Raw genomic sequence first — 17,247 nt, forward strand, 5'->3', positions numbered from 1 at the left:
ATAGAACACGTTGAATGTACATTTAATAGAAACAAAGATTCAGAAAACAAAAATAGAAACAATTTTTTTTAATGTTATGCTGTTTTACCAGGTATGTCCATTCAAATAATACTCCAAAACATGGGCTTCATGCCATCACTTTCAAATATGTTGTTCAACTGGACAGATCCAGATGAATATTGATTCAATGACCAACTTATGTGTTCAGTTGTAAAACGTGAAGAAATTAAATTGTCAGAAATAGCTTTGGTATACTTCTAATCCCAGATTTAAAAAAAAATATTTATCACAGTCTCTGTCTTCCACACACACCAATGGGACTAAAGCTTTTTCCCTTTTTAAATGTAATTGTTTGCATCTACCATTCTAATGGCTACAAATATTTATGTATGATCAGCTGAATTTCCCCTCCATTGCATCAACTCTGTTAATATGGTAAACAAATTGATTAGAAATGTTTAAAGCAACTTATCCAGCTTTCAATATACCAAAATGTCGCTAAATGCCTCAATGGATTAACTGCATCAGTGTATGGTTTGGTAGAGCACCAAAAGTTAATTCATGAACTGTTGTGGAAAGTCGGTAGTCAAAGTTTGATTTAACCAGGTGAAATATCGATTGTGGACCTCCATAGATTTCATTTCAAATTCTGCCAGCATCGTGACTGGATATTGGATTCAAGATGACTATGCAAATATGATTTAACGCATAACCGTTACTCATTATTTTTGGGACGTTGCGTTTGGTTTAAAATAACACACCAGTTGTCCTACAATAAGAGGACTGCACCAAAGTGTTAAGCAAGATGACAAGTCGTTCTACAGAGAAAATTCAAAGACAGTTGTTCGAATGTGTGCCCTAAATAAAGAGAAACAGAGCTCTAGAGATAGACTTGCAGCCTATATTGCCACAGGTTTGATCATCAAAGGTAAAAGGGCAAGAAAAAAAAATTAGAATTGGAAAAATGAAGAGATCCCAAGAACTTAGAGCCAGAAATGATTAAAGAGAAATGAAAGTGAGAAGAAAATAAAATCAGGATGTACTGTAAATCTCCAGGCATACGGGTGGTAAGTGAATGACATTTGACACAAGCTGGAATGTGAATAGCAGAACTTTGGACGAGCTCAAGTTTAAGGAGGATGAGTGGTGGGTGGGAACTTACCCACAGGATCTGTTTAAAGGTTGACTGTAAATTTCAAAGCCATATGTAATCTCGTGGTTTATGACCAGAAATATTTAGCTCGACAATAAATAAGGATCAAATTTATGTAATTCGTTTTAAAATCCTTTATCTAGTCAAATATTTCAGATAATGGGTCACTGGTTTCACAGTGCTGGACTCACAGAATGAGACCTGGGTGTCCTTGTACACCAGTCCCTGAAAGTAAACATGCAGGTGAAGCAGGCAGTGAAGAAAGCTAATGGCATGTTGGCCTTCATAACGAGAGGATTTGAGAATGGGAGTAAAGAGGTCCTTCTGCAATTGTTTCAGGCCCTGGTGAGACCACAACTGGAGGATTGTGTGCAGTTTTGGTCTCCTAATTTGAGGAAGGACATCCTTGCAGTGCAGCGTAGGTGCCGATTCACGAGGTTAATCCCCGGGATGGCGGGACTGTCATATGAGGAAAGATTGGAAAGACTGGGCTTGTATTCACTGGAATTTAGAAGGATGAGAGGGATCTTATAGAAACATAAAATTATAAAAGGACTGGACAAGCTAGATGCAGGAAAAATGTTTCCAATATTGGGAAAGTCCAGAACGAGGGGCCACAATCTAAGAATAAAGGGGAGGCCATTTAAAACCGAGGTGAGAAGAAACCTTTTCACCCAGAGTTTTGAATTTGTGGAATTCTCTGCCACAGAAGCTAGTGGAGGCCAATTCACTGGATGAATTTAAAAGAGAGTTAGATAGAGCTCATGGGGCTAACGGAATCAAGGGATATGGGAAGAAGGCAGGCACGGGTTATTGATTATGGATGATCAGCCATGATCACAATGAATGGTGGTGCTGGCTCGAAGGGCCAAATGGCCTCCTCCTGCACCTATTTTCTATGTTTCTAGATGTGGTTTTAGCTTGACAATAAATAAGGATCAAGTTAATGTAATTAGTTTTTAAATCCTTTATCTAGTCTAATACTTCAGATAATGGGCTTAATTGGTCACTGGTTTCACCGTGCTGGACTCATAGAACAGCCTTTGGCCCAAAAGCTTGAAAAGAATCCACCGTGAGATTGGAAAATTAACATTGCACTTCTGTCAAATTTAGGTACCAGTAATTGAGACTCTAATCAAGATAAACTCAAAAAGCCAATCTTTTCAAATCTTAAGAACAACCAAAATTCAATGCAATTTCTCCATGTAAACAATTTCAAATTCAAATGAGAATTTTAGCTTCTGTGACCACAAAAAGCTAAACCATGACCGATTATCATTTTATGGACAGTTGAGGGCTGCGGATGTGATCAGAGTAGGAGATGGGAAGAAAGTGGTGAAGAGGAACACAAATTACGTTATATTAGGTTCCCGTCCAGGAACCTGACACTTTAAAAATACAGAGCTGTTCATAGATGCACGAGATTTGTAAATGCTCACTCATTCAAGCTCAGATTTCCTTCACCTTGTGGTCTTTATGTTTTCCATTGATGCTGCAATTGACATGGGGAAATACTTGTGTAAAATATAAGTTCACCATAGAAAGCCAAGTTTCCTGGCTTCATAATTTACCTGTCTGCCATGAAGGCGTTCTGAACTGTGGTAGCAGGGTGGCTGTAGCAGGTCCAGCCTGAGGGGTGCATGATTCAATTGCCGAAAGGAAGTTCATAACTGAGGTCTCTGATGGTCCGCTGCCAGAATGTTGCAAGGTTGCATCAAACAAACTGGAGAGCCCTGAACAAATGCAGACAACAATTAATACAACAGGATATGATCAGTCACGTAGACCCAAGAAACTACAGATGCCAATTCACAAAAAAAAGAAAGTGCTGGAGTAATTCAGCGCCAGGCAGCATCTCGGGAAGACATGGGTTAGGTGACGTTTTGGGTGGGGACCCTTCATACTAATCGAAAGCTGGTAGTGCAATGAGGGGGGAGGGAAGGAGACAAAGTATGTGAGTAATAGGTGGATACAGGTGAGAATGGTTTTGATTAGCAGATGGGTGGACAAAGGTCAAAGAGGAAAAATAACAAAAGGCTGTATGATAAGGAGAGAAGTGGTGTGAAATGTGAAGCCAGAGGAAGGGATACAGGTGGAAGGGGATTGGGGGGTGATGGGGGCAGCATCGTGGAAGAAATGGGTATGCATCCGGATGGGGCAGAGGGAAGAGGGAGAGAGGGGAAAAGGGGAGAGAGGGTGTTGATTATTACCTAAATTTGGAGAATTCAATGTTCATACCATTGGGATGGAAGCAAACCAAGTGGAATACGAGGTGCTTTTCCTCCAGTTTGCATATGGCAGAGAGGTCAGTATGGGAATGGGAAGTGGATTTAAAATAATTACTAAATGGGTAATCCAGCAGGTCCAGGTGGACTGAGCATCTGTTTGACGAAACATTCGCCTTGTTTATGCTTAGTCTCACAAATGTAAAGGAGTCCATGTTGGGAGCACTGAGTGAGGTCAATAAGGTTACAGGGGGACATGTGAACTCGGTCTCGTCTGGAAGGGTTGCTGGGATCTTTGAATGGATGCAAGGGAGGAGGTCTAGGGCCAGGTGTTGCATCTCCTGTGGTTGCAGGGGAAAGTACCTGGAGAATGGGTGGTTTGGCTGGGAAGAGATGTGAACCAAAGAGTTGCTCAGGGATTGGTCTCCACGGAAACCATCAGCTTTCCAGAGAGACCACTCCCCCCACAACTCCCTGGTTTAATCGTCCCTTTCCAGCCAAAACACCCCCTCTACAGGTACCTTCCCCAGCAACTACAGGAGAAGTAACCTAGCTTGAAAATCAGCATATAGACTTACCAGACTTTGTTATTTTGATTTAACAACAGAGATCTAAGGTGACTGGAAGTTGATGTGTCTTACTGGCCGACGTTATTTTAAGTAACATGCCTCATCAAACCTTGATATATTTGGTAGTAGGAATAAAGGCATAGATTATTTTCTAAATGGGGAGAGAATCCAGAAATCGAAGGTGGAAAGGAACTTGGGAGTGCTGGTGCAGGATTCCCAAAAAATGAATCTGCAAGTCAAATCTGCAGTAAAGAAGGCAAACAATGCTAGCATTTATTTTGAGATGGTTTATATACAAAAACAGGGATGTAATGCTGAGGCTCTATAAGGCATTGGTCAGGCCCCATTTGGAATATTGAGTAATTTTGGGCACCATATCTGAGGAAGGATGTGCTGGCTCTATAGAAGGTCCAGAGGAGGTTTACAAGAATGATCCCAGGAATGAGTAGGTTAACATATGATGAGCGTTTGATGGCACTGGTCCTGTATTCGCTGGAGTTTAGATGAATGAGGGGGCCTTCATTGAAATGTACAGAATAGCAAAAAGCTTGGATAGAGTGGATGTGGAGAGGATGTTTCCACTCGTGGGAGAGTCTAGGACTAAAGGTCATAACCTCAGAATTAAAGGATGCTCTTTCAGATAGGAGATGAGGAATTTCTTTAGTCAGAGGGTGATGATCTGTGGAGTTCTTTGCCACAGAAGGCTGTGGAGGCAAAGTGAGTGGATAGATTTAAGGCACAGATAGATTCTGATTAGTACGGGTGTCGGTGGGAGAAGGCAAGAGAATGGGGTTAGGAGGGAGAGATAGATCAGCCATGATTGAATGGCGGAATAGACGATGGGCCGAATGGCCCAGTTCTACTACTATCACTTATGATATACAAAAATAAACTCAAAATTGAACCAGATATCAAAAGTGATTAATTCAACTGAACATATGAAACTTAGTGGTCAAATCTAATTTCCAGCTAACAACAAAACCAGAAGAACATTTTAACAAGGTCCACAATAGAGCTACATACTGTACCCACAGTTTCCTCTTATTAATTGCACGAATCATGTTTGATAACTCAGGACTATTAGATATGTTAAGAATGCATTTTTAACAATATTTTAAAAATACCACAAAAATCGAGCCTTCAAATTTCCTACAATCAAAACACAGTTAAAGCACACTTTACTTCTCAGACACAGGACTAAAATATTTTGATTCCCTCCTTTCAGTATCTTTATTTAAAATAATCTTATTGACCATTATTGTTTTCCATTCACTTACAAGATGTGTCCTCGCTGAGAAGGCCACCGAATTCTAATCGGCCTCAAACATTTTGACAATTCTTGTTAATTTAAACAATTAATTTTCTTTATAATTCTCTTTCTGGTTTTATTTGTGCCTTTATTATCAAATCAATCTTTGGTCCTTCCTGTGCTTGCTTACTGCCTTTCTTGTTCTTTGCTTCCATTTGATTTTTTCTACTTGTCTGCTCTTCCCTATGTGTATTCTCTTTGATCATATAATGCTTGGTAAGCATTGATATATGCACTAGAAAACTGGATCAGTCTGTAGAGAGAATAGAAAAGATAAATTTCTGAACAAATAAAGTTTCAGGTTTACAAACTGATAACAATCTTCTTTTTTTAAATGTTTTTTCATGGGATATGGATGATGTTTGGCAAGCTCTGCATCTGTTGCACCTAACATTGGTTCAGATTTAATAGCAAAATTTAATGCAAAGGAACATGCAGAAGAAAACATAATTATAATTCAAGAGATTCAAGATAGCTTTCTTGTCATCCAAATTGGACAAAATTCAGTCACCCACAGTCCAACAACAAAAGCATCAAAATAGGCATTAAAATTACACAACCCCCAAAACACTCAAAAGAAACATCCATCAAGAAAACATCCATCACAGTGAGTCTCCTCTAGTCCTCTCCTCACTGTGATGGAAGGCCACAATGTCTTTTCCCTTCTCCTGCTGTCCTCTCCCGCGGTCAGGTTGTTGTGGTTGCAGGCCGCGCCGGACGGTCCGCAGCGGGCCGAGCCTAAGGCGAGTCGCAGCCGCTCCCGCAGCCTCCGAAGACGGCCGGCTCCGCCGATGATAAGTCCGATCCGGGGCGGGCGAACACGCTGCTGCTGCCGCTGTTGTTGCACGTCGGGGCGGTCGTGGCTCCCGACATTGAAGCTCCCGCCCAGCAGAGAAATATCCCGCGGCCTATTTTATGCCGCGCCGGACGGTGAAATGTCCGCGACCCAAGCCCCGCGATCCGGGGCGGGCGAACACGCTGCCGCTGCCGGAGCTCCTGATGTCGGCATCCACGCGGCCCGAGCCTAACGCGAGTCGCAGCCGCTCCCGCAGCCTCCGAAGACGGCCGGCTCCGGTGATGGTAAGTCCGGTCCGCGGGCTCTGCGAACCGGAGCCCTGGAGGCCGCCAGCTCCAGGAGTTGGGCCGATGGTAGGCCGCAGCAGGAACGGAGACAACACCCAGAAAACAAAGGTCGGGTCTCCGTTCGGAAGGGACACCTATTTACAATTTTACAGTTCCCCCCCTCCCCCCCACATACACACATAGTACACAAACACAAAAACACCACATCACAACTACAATTAAGACAAAAAAAAACAACAAAAACACAAAGACAAATGGACCGCAGGTAAGCCGCAGCTGCTATGGCAGCGCCGCCATTTTGCTTCTGAGATGATTCATGAAGACCTCCAGGATTAGCCACATCAAATTCTGCACATTTCAGGTCAAGTGACCCAAAGCAGAATTTTTTATTTAACATTTTTCATTAGAGCTTACGTAACAAAATGCTATTTTGCTGTCACAAGCAACTCAAAGATAACATCTGATATGTTTCTGTTGTTTGTGAATGTTCAAAAGTTTGGTTGAGGTTTCCTGTATCAATATTTTCAGAAGATTTCTACCCACAAAAACACGTGTACAGCATTGATGCAGCATTTTAAACATTTCTTTGCAAAATGTGAAGTGGATCTGAAGAATGGACATGTAAAAGGCAATTGACAAGGCGTTGCACAGAATTGCTGCTGGTAAAATCATGGCATGCATTACAGAGGTATTGGAACAGTATAGGAAAGTAACTGGACAAGCCATCAGGAACAGCCAATTTCATAACAGAAATTGTGGAATTTAAATTGGCACAAAAATAAATCTGCATGATTTAATTAAATATTAGTAATGGTAATTCATTATCAATACAACAAATTATATACGCATCATGCGCAGACTTGACACTCCTAAATGCTTTCCCTGGAGACCTAGCAAGATACTTAATTCAGATGTAGAATAAACACAGGGCTTGCCAACATCAACCATATTCAATGAACAAATATAAGAAAAGAAAGCAATGTGGCCTCAAACAAAAAAAAGGGGAGAAACAGTTCATGGGCTCTCTTTTTAGGACTGGAAAATGTAAAACAGAAATTCTAAATGTTGCTCTTCACAAAATTTAAAAATCTGGAGGAATAGGTACTAAATTTGGAGGATTTAAAGTAACTGGAGGCACATTGAGCAAATAAATGCTGGATGATATTTAATGTAGAGAAATTGCAAGCAATATGAAAAGATGAGAAACTTTACTGTTATGGAAATATTGGAGACATTGGTGCTCCACATTCCAATAAACTTAAGATTAGACTTTTTTCCCCAAAATGAGGGGCTGTAGTTTGTTAAGTGGTAGCTACGAGTTTAAATTCATGATCATGAAAAGGACCAAATAAAATTAGCAGTCAGCAGAATTATGGAAAAAGTTATCCAAAGACCTTATACACAAGATGAAGTGAAAGTTCCACAGAACTACTTCCAAGGGAGGAAGGAAAGCTATCAAGTTGTTATCACAATCCTGTGTCTGGGAATTTCTGAAATCAATATAGTGATCCCAAAACACACCAAAAAAGTGCATTTGTATTTGTGAAATTAGAAAATGATCTTGAGTTTGTTGGACAATGTATAGTTTTACCAGCAATAGTGGGAAAGCAAAATCTATGATAGCTTTTAAATGACTCACCGATCAATATTTTAGGGAAAAAAAGATTATTAAAGGACAACAAAATGAATAAGTGGGGCTGGAGAGAGCACAGCACAATTGCAAGTCAATTAAAAAACTTCATTGGCATGATAAGATACATCGTTATAGTGCCAAAGTATAGAACATAACATACATATTTAAAATGCATGAATATAAATACAAGTATACAATACATGGGTAGATATGCCCCTATACACACACACATATATATATATATATATACACACGCAATACATTTATAGCCTTTTATTGATTGCTACTCGTTCTTGCAGTTGTAAGCAGTACAGCAAGGTAGCAACTTTAGCAGGTCAACATTAATTTTCTTAATGTCAATTAGTGTCAATTTATGTATGCGTGTATGTGTACATGTTGGTCAATCACTGTCTCTCAGGTTGTGGCATGCTGTTACGTATTGTGCGCCAAGATGTGCCGTATTTCCTTTGCCATGGATTACTCTTAGTTTTGATATATCATCTTGTTCTTTAAAATCTGGGGTTGCCAGACGGAGTTTTTCAAAGTATATTTTCCTTATTTTGTCCAATTTTTTTACATTTTAAGAGGAAATGCACCTCTGTTTCAACCTCATCTGTCAAACAGTGACCGCATATTCTATTTTCTCTTGGTTGCCAAGATCTCTTCTGTCTTCCTTTTTCAACTGCTAAATGGTGGTCACTTAACCTGTACTTGGTGAGAGTCTGTCTCTGCTTTATATCTCTAACAGTTGAGAGTTAGTCTGCCAATTTATAATCTCTTTTTAGGGCATGGTAACATTCTAATCTACTTTGGCTTTTGGTTACTTTATCCCAATGTTCCAAATAGATTTCTTTGCATTGTTTAATAATTTGGTCCACTCTAACTGATGATTGGAGTGTTGATCTGAGCAGTGTTGATCTGAGACTAGTCAAGGTTTAGCTGAATAGGGGTAGTTAGTCTCAGTACCAACTGACACAGGGAGCTCTTTTCTGAGTTCCCCTCTTGGGTTTGGAGAGCTTTGAACTGGAGGGTGTCTGGAGGACTAGATTTAAGGTGATTCCAAAAATTTAGTGCTCGTTTCTGGATATTTATTATCAGTGGGTATCTACCTAATTCCACCCTACATGCGTTTGTTAGTGTTTTCCTTTGGATGCGGAGGATGTTCCGACAAAATTCCGCATGTAGGGCCTCTGTTGTGTGTTTTTCCAATTTAGTATAGCTATGGTGACTGAGCGGACCCCATACTTCACTACCATAAAGCGCAATGGGCTGAATTACACTGTCAAATACTTTAAGCCAGATTTTAATTGGATTAAAATTGAATTTGGATGTTGTGGAATCTTCTTTTTATTACATACAGAGCTCTTCGAGCTTTCTCTTTAAGTGCATTCACTGTCATGCTAAAGCTCCCTAATGCTGCAACAGTTAGACCAAGGTAAGTGTAGCTCATAGTGTGTTCGATAATGATACCATTGAGTGTGAATTGGTATTTGTCTTCCTGACATCATGGTCTTTTTTGAAAAATCATGATGTTGGTTTTCTTTAGAATTACTGGCAGGGCCCAATTTTGGCAGTACTCATCGAGTAGGTCTAACTGTTGCTGCAGTCCCTGTTCTGTGGGAGACAACAAAACCAAGTCATCCGCATAAAGTAGGGATTTTACATCTCCGTCCAGAAAACAGAGGCCTGGCACTGTGCTCTGGTCCAACTTTACTGCCAAATCGTTTATGTACACATTAAACAGTGTTGGGCTCAGATTGCAGCCTTGCCGGACGCCTCTTCTCTGGGTGAAGAGATCAGTGCATTTGTCCCCAATTTTGACACCACATTTATTATTCAAATATATTGATTTGATAAGGTCATATACCTTTCCTCCTATACCACAATGGAGAAGTTTGTAATAAAGCCCTTCGTGCCAAATAGAGTCAAATGCTTCCTTAAAGTCAATAAAACAAGCAAATAGTTTTCCATTTTTTGCTTGATGTATATGTTTTTCAATGAGTGTGTGGAGGGTATAGATATGGTCAGTGGTGTGATGTTTTGGGAGGAAGCCAATTTGGCTTTTACAGAGAATATTATATTTGCTAAGGAAATCCTGCATTCTGTTATTTATAATACTGCAGAATAACTTCCCAAGGCAGCTACTGACACAGATGCCACGATAATTGTTTGGATCTGATTTGTTTCCACTCTTATAAATGGGCAAAATAAGCCCTTGACACCAAATATCAGGAAAATAACGTGAACGTAATATGATGTTGAACAGCCTAAGCACTGTATGCTGCACCTCCGGAGTGCTATACTTAAGCATTTCATTTTTAATGCTGTCTTGACTACAGGCTTTCTTTGAGTGGAGAGATTTTATTTTTGTGGCCAATTCTTCTGGAGTGATTGGGAAGTCGAGAGGGTTTTGATAGTCTTTAATTGTTGTTTCTAATGTTTGGAGTTTTTCTTTGATATGAGAGTAGTTTAAGTTTATTTAATTTATTGGAATGCCTTTATATAGATCTTCGAAATATGCCCTCCAGGTATCACCATTGTGAATTGGTAATGCTTGTGGTTTTGTTGTGCTCAGGTTATTCCACATATCCCAAAATTTGTTTTGATTTATGGAGTTTTCAATTTCTTCAAGTCTTTTATGGGTATAGTTTTGTGTTTTGTTCCTAATATTTTCCTCAGATTTTTTCTGACACTTTTGCACTCGTAGTCAAACCATTTTTCATGGTTATGTTTTTTGATGATTTTTCTCTTGTTTCACAAGGTCAGCTTTGACAGCTGCCTTGTGAAAGGTCATATTAATGTCATTTAGGCCATGTTTACATCATCTCTGGTAGTCTCATATGGGTTTGTCTTAAATTTTTATATTTTATTTATGAGATCGGGTGAGTTCAGGGCCATGATGAATTTATCTCCACTGTCTGGAGCCCATCTGTATGTCTGATTTAGTTTATAGAGCGTACTGCGCTCCTTTTTTACGTCTTTAATTTGAGCAGAATATTTTAGGTACACGTTGATTTGGCTATGGTCTGAGAGAGGGGACTGCTGCCTAACAGTGAATGCACTGATAGTGCAGGGGTCCATATCAGTGATTGCATAGTCCACCACGCTAGACCCAAGAGCCGAGGAATATGTGAACCTCCCCAGCGAGTCCCCTCTGAACCTACCATTAACTATATATAGGCCCAAGGCTCGATAGAGATGCACTACCTCTCTGCCACTTATATTTATTTCACAGTCAAGGTTGTTCCGGTTGGCGATGGTTGGTGTGACGTACAAAGTAGTTTGACCGAACACATGGTTGTTGCCCTGTGGGTCTATGAAATTGGGTTCACATCCGGTCCTTGCATTCAAATCCCCACATAGTAGCACATTTCCGTGGGCCTAGAAATGGTTGATTTCCGTGTGGAGAGTTTCAAATAGATCCTCCTCAAAGTATGGCAATTCCATTGGGGGTTTGTAGACAGCACATAGATATGTATCTTCCTCAGTTATTTCAATTCCTCTATCTAGTTTCAGCCATATATGTGATTTCCCCTGTTTTATTGATGTAATGTGACTGTCCCTTGTACCACACCAAGACACCCCCGGAAGTTCTGCCCTTATGTATATTAGTAGTTTTTACTGAGGGCACCATGACTTCATGATACCGTGAGGGGCAGTGAGTAAACGTATCCTTTCGATGCCATGTTTCTGTTAATATCATTATATCAGTATCTTCTATGAACTTTAGGAATTCACGGTTCCTAGTCTTCATCCCGAAGGTTGAGGAGTACAGACCCTGGATATTCCAGCAGCTTATATGGAATGAACTCATTTATGTTTACTTATATATCTTTCTTTTTCTTCAGAGAAAAGAAAAACATTTTGTGGGACAAGTGTGAGAACACTAACTTTTTCTATAAATGGGAAATGTTAGGTAAAATTGGGTATGCCTTGGTACGGCAGGCTCGTACTGCCACCTAGTAATAATAACGATATTAAAAATAGCAATATCAACAATATTAATAGTAATATCAACAATATTAACAGTACTAATTCAGTGCAATCCTATGCTATTTTTTTATTTTATCAGTCACTCAGGAGGGACTGTATTATATGTATGTGTTTTTTTGGGGGGGGGGGGGTTTACCACAAAAGTTGGGAGCACAGGGCGTGCAGCAGCTTCCTGGTCTCTCCCATCTCCGATGGTGATGTATTGGTGGGTTGAATGCAGATCAGAGGTGTTGGAAGGTGAGCAACAGATGGGCTCTGTGTCTTTTCGGGTGTCCTTTTTGGAACTTCTGAGTGATTGTTCCTGACATTTTGGAGCTGTTTGCAAAATTATTTTGCTTGCTTAATTATATCCTCCTTCATTTTGGCTATTTGGGCACGGAGTGCACAGTTTTCTTGTCTCAGCTCTTCCAGAGTTCTCTTCATCTCAGAGGTGGTGGTCTCGTTTTTCGTCATCAGCTGTTTGAAGTCCTCTTTCAGCTGGTGGGAGTACTTAGCCTGTGCTTGTTTGAGCTCCGTGAATTCAAGTTCACGTAACAGTCATCCTCTACTGTGACATTCTTGTATTCTGGTTTAAATAAAATGAACCCTTCAGGGATGTTCTAATTTCCACCACAACTCAATTGATAATCCAAGTCAGAGTTAGGAGTTCAAGACGCACATAAAGCATAACAATACAAGCTTGCATTTTAACACGAGAACCGTGGCAGCCATTTTTTATGTACCTTGAGCGATGTTAATGAGCAATAAACATAGTAAAAAGTCAAAGGGAAGAACACTAATCCAACAGCAAAGTGCTACAGATGCTGAATAACTGAAACAAATATACACACGAGCTTCTCATCCTTTGACTAAAGACTTTACTCAACACCAAATCAAATAATTTCAGATCATTGGTATGTATAGACTTGTATCTCACATTTAAGATATTCAGCTTTATTTTTTCTTTTTCTGATTAGTCTTATTTTCATTCATTGCCAATTTATATATCCACCAACACACATATTGTTATTCGCTAGCCAATACCCATTGTTTTCCTGTCAGCTTCATCAATACTTTTGACACCCAATTTACCCTATATTATCACATTCCAGTTCTTCTTGCTGTCATTTCTCTGGACCTAATTATTTTTAAACATATTTCATTGTCTCCACTGATGGACCAGAAGTGGCACATTCAGCCCTTTCCCCAGATTGCTATTTTCAAAATCCTCCGCTTTTAATACTGGGAATAACACTTCTGTTTTAAAATCTAACAGAGCAGACAATTCAAACCTTAGTTTAACATCTCTTCCTAAAAAGCCTCCTCTCTCTCAGTGCAACTCTTCCCCATTATTCCTATTCACCTACTCAAGAGTGTGCTTTGACTTTGCACCCCAATTTGAAATGCAACATAAACCAAAACCACAAGACCATACAAAAATGGATTTGAATAATGCTATCATTGAGACAGCTTAAAATCAGCACATTGATTGAATTAAAGTTGTAGAACCAAACCCCTTTGTTTAAAAAAAAATAACCGAACAGAAAACTGACATAATCAAAAAGTAAAAATGTTGCCAATATGAAATAAAAACAGAAAAATGCTGGAAACATTCAATATGTCAGGCACCATCCAGAAAAAAATAACAAGTAACATTTCAGGTTAATGATCTTTCAGGAGACCGCATTTTTATGATTAAATTATACAGTACGTGATTCTTGGCAAGCATGATCTGATTGTTTTTTAAAAGTTATTTACAGAAGTCTGTGGCACTGCCAAAGTTAATTTTTATTGCCCATCCATATGAAAGATGGTAACAAGTTGCCCTGGAACTGCTCATGTCCTGTGGTAAAGGGTCCTCCACAGTTCTGTTATGCAGGGACTTCCTGCAGTTAGAACAACAGTTTAGAGTAATTTCAAGTTAAAACTGTGTGACCTGGAAGAATGCCTGTAGGTGGCAGCATTCCTACACTTCTTGTTGCCTTTGTCTTAGTGAGCTGTAACAGGGGCTTTCAATAGCGTACTGAAAATGATTGGGAAGTGCTGTATTCTACGTAATTCTAATATAATCTACATTTAAAGTGGCCCAATCTGTTTTAAATGTCATTGGACTGGCTGGGTAATCAGTCCAGAGCCATTTAGCTGGAAAAAAGGCCGTGCTGTCAATTTATTTGTTAATTTAAAATAAAATCACAAACTGCAGATTCCCATAAACTACCTGAAAACAGATTTCAAATAAGTTTTTAATACATACTAGACCAAGTGGACCCCTTGGGCTCATTCCTCGTAGAGGGGGAACAGGGAAGGGGAGAGGGTGTCGTCACTGAGTGAGCCCTGGACTCAAAGCCTCTCCTATATTGGTGTAGCACTCTCAATCCCCCCACTCAATCCACCTTATCCCACCCTCCTCCCCCCACTGACCCACTCCATCCCCCTACCCCACCCCCCACTTGTCCCTCCACTGCCCCCACTTGTCCCTCTCCTGCCCCCCACTGTCCCCCTTCCCCCCCCACCGTCCCCTTCCCCCCACCCCCCCCCTCCCACTCGCCCTCCTCACACATCCACACATTTTTTTCTGTAAAACTTGTTTGATTTCTAACTTTTCTCAGATCTGATGAAACTTCATGGACGTGAAACATCAACACAGATTCTCTCTTCACAGAAGATAGATACAAAATGTTGGAGTAACTCAGCGGGACAAGTCGCATCTCTGGAGAGATGGAATGGGTGAAGTTTCGGGTTGAGACCCAAAACATCACCCATTCCTTCTCTCCAGAGATGCTGTCTGTCCCACTGAGTTACTCCAGCATTTTGTGTCTATCTGCAGATGCTTGTGTAACCAGCATCTGCAGTTCCTTGCCACACCTCTCTTCACATGCAGCCCTGCCAAATGAATATTTTCAACACTGTTTTTATTCCAGATATTTTTTTTTAAACTTGTAAGTTACTCAAAGTCACTCTAAATCATTTTTTACCTGTGGGGTGTGTAGTGGTATAGCCAGGCAGCTGGTGAGATGTTGCATAAGCCTGCCTATGAATGAGGTCAGTTTCTGGATGTGATGCTCCATAGCTCAAGCTGAGAAAAAACATAGGCAACAGAGTTGGTTAGTAAAATGTAACAAATGCAGTTATTTTTAAACAGAGACTGGGTGAAAGGAAGAAAATCAAAGATCAAAACTATTGTCAAGTTTAAATCATAAATAAAGTTCTGCAAAGTTAGCTAGTCCTACTCACTACCCTCTCCCCACACTTGCAAATTTCTGTATTTCAAATACTTATCGAATTCCATTTTTATTGCTACAATTGAATTTGCCTCCATTACTTCTCTGGCTGGCAATGCACTCTAGATGCAAACCACTCACTGCAGAAATTTTTTTATTTGTCTGGTGTGATTTCCGTCTCTTTTGTTAATCTATCAAATCTTCAATCGATCAAACCTCCTTCTTGATCCCTCGTCAATGTGAAGTTTCTGGCTACTCTTTATGCCATTACGACTTTAAACACATCGGTTAGGACTTCTCACAGCCTCTCAGTAGCCTATATCTCGTGTCATCTTCACATTTAATCTCGTTCCTGCAAACCAAAATAATGATTTTCCTTTTCCAAATAATTTCCAGAGAATAATTTCTTAAATAAATCCACTTTTCCATTCCATAAAATAAAGCCATTCAATAAATCTGATAAATAATAATGGTCAACCATCAAGCACTGTACTATGAGTCATGCTGCAAAAAAACAGGCCCTTTGGTCCATCTCGTCTGTGCTAACCAATGTCAAAATGAGCTAATCCCAAATGCCTGCTTTTGGCCTAAAGCCCTCTAAACCTTATCTATCCATAAACTTGTCCAAATGTTGTTTAAACATCATAAATTGTACCCACCACTGCAGGTTCCCCCGGCAGCTCATTCTTCATGCCCACCACCTTCTCAGTTGAAATGTTACCCCTTGGGTCCCTGTTATATCGTTCCTCTCTCATTTAAAATCTAATCCTCTAGTTTTAGACACCACTATCTTGGAGAAAAGACAGGGTTTTTTGGTTATCTATGCCCCTCGTGATTTTATATACTTCCAAGGTTACCCTGTCAGCCTCCTAAGTCCCAACGTATCCATACTCTCATTGTAACTCAACCCCTCCAGTTTCAGTAACAGTTTTGTGTTGCCTGAAAGCTGTTTCAGTATATCTGCTTTGCAAGGAGTAAGAGAGCCTAACAGGTTAAACATGGAGTTGAATGTGGGTCAATGTAAACTGTATTTGTGGATTACCGCCAGCTCAGCACAACAAGGTGAAATTGTAACCAATTTAGTACCAATGGTCAAGATTACACTTGCTGTCCAGTAAATACATGACATATGAAATGAAAATCAAATTTACACCTCTATATACATGATAAAAATTAGGCTCCAAAAACAAAACTTCATTTACACAATTTTAATAGAAGTCAAGTAGCTGTAAAAGGAGTTTGAAATGTTCTTGCTTGTTCCTCATGTGTGATATTACATTCAATCCAAGTGAGTCAAATAGAACTGAGAAGGAAAGAAAATATTTAGAGCATTCAGATAAATTTTCCCCTTCATTTGTAGGCAACTACTAAATACTGCTCATCTAATTAATAGTCCTTCAAAACTTGAGATGCTGGTGCCCTCTTCAGTCATATAACTCGCACTTAACTGTTTCATAAGATTTGTTGATATTGTACAAATGCAAATTTAAGTTTATCCACCAGAAATGTGCAAACAAGGTGTGACTAATTGACAACTAATGCACCTTTGCCGTGCAATGCAAATAGAGCATGTTAAGACCAACACGATTGCAGAGTTTATGAAGTTCAGTTACATACCTAACCTACTTCTATTGATTGGTCGATCTAACCATTTACTATCCAAGACAAAAGAGCAATTATAAACTATTTACAGTTCTATAGGTTAAAGTTCTTATCTATGCAATTTTAAATACACCTTCAATGCTGCAAAATGTTCAAAGGTGCTTCAGAGATGAATAAACACACAAAGAGCAGATATTAATGTTTTTAAAGAAGAGGGGACGGACCTTTAGGAAGGGGATTAAAGAGTTTAGGCATTAATAGCTACAGGCATAACACCTCAACAATGGCAACAAATGTTTCAAGAGGCAAAAATTAAAGCAGTACACCTATTGTGGTAGGCGAGAAGTTGATTTAAAGCCAGTTGGCAATCAAACAATAAGAGATTTGCAATAAGAATTTTCAAATCAAGGTAATGTTCACTCAGGAGTCTGCATTAGTTAGCGAATACAAGAGAGTGGTGAATGAGATGTGATAGGGAAG

At 39.7% G+C, this 17,247-nt stretch overlaps 1 protein-coding gene across 1 annotated transcript in view; it reads right to left on the minus strand.

Moving 5' to 3' along the window:
* The window catches only part of qser1 (glutamine and serine rich 1), a 90,556-nt gene that overhangs the window by 16,604 nt on the left and 56,705 nt on the right, over positions 1–17,247 (minus strand). Inside the window, exons 2-3 of the mRNA XM_078414916.1 lie at positions 14,920–15,020; positions 2,725–2,886 (exon numbers count right to left, since the gene is read on the minus strand). Coding sequence (XP_078271042.1) covers positions 2,725–2,886; positions 14,920–15,020 — 263 coding nt within the window. The remainder of the gene's footprint in view (positions 1–2,724; positions 2,887–14,919; positions 15,021–17,247) is intronic.

This window comes from Rhinoraja longicauda, chromosome 18 (assembly GCF_053455715.1).
Source record: "Rhinoraja longicauda isolate Sanriku21f chromosome 18, sRhiLon1.1, whole genome shotgun sequence".
In the NCBI taxonomy this organism is placed as follows: domain Eukaryota; kingdom Metazoa; phylum Chordata; class Chondrichthyes; order Rajiformes; family Arhynchobatidae; genus Rhinoraja; species Rhinoraja longicauda.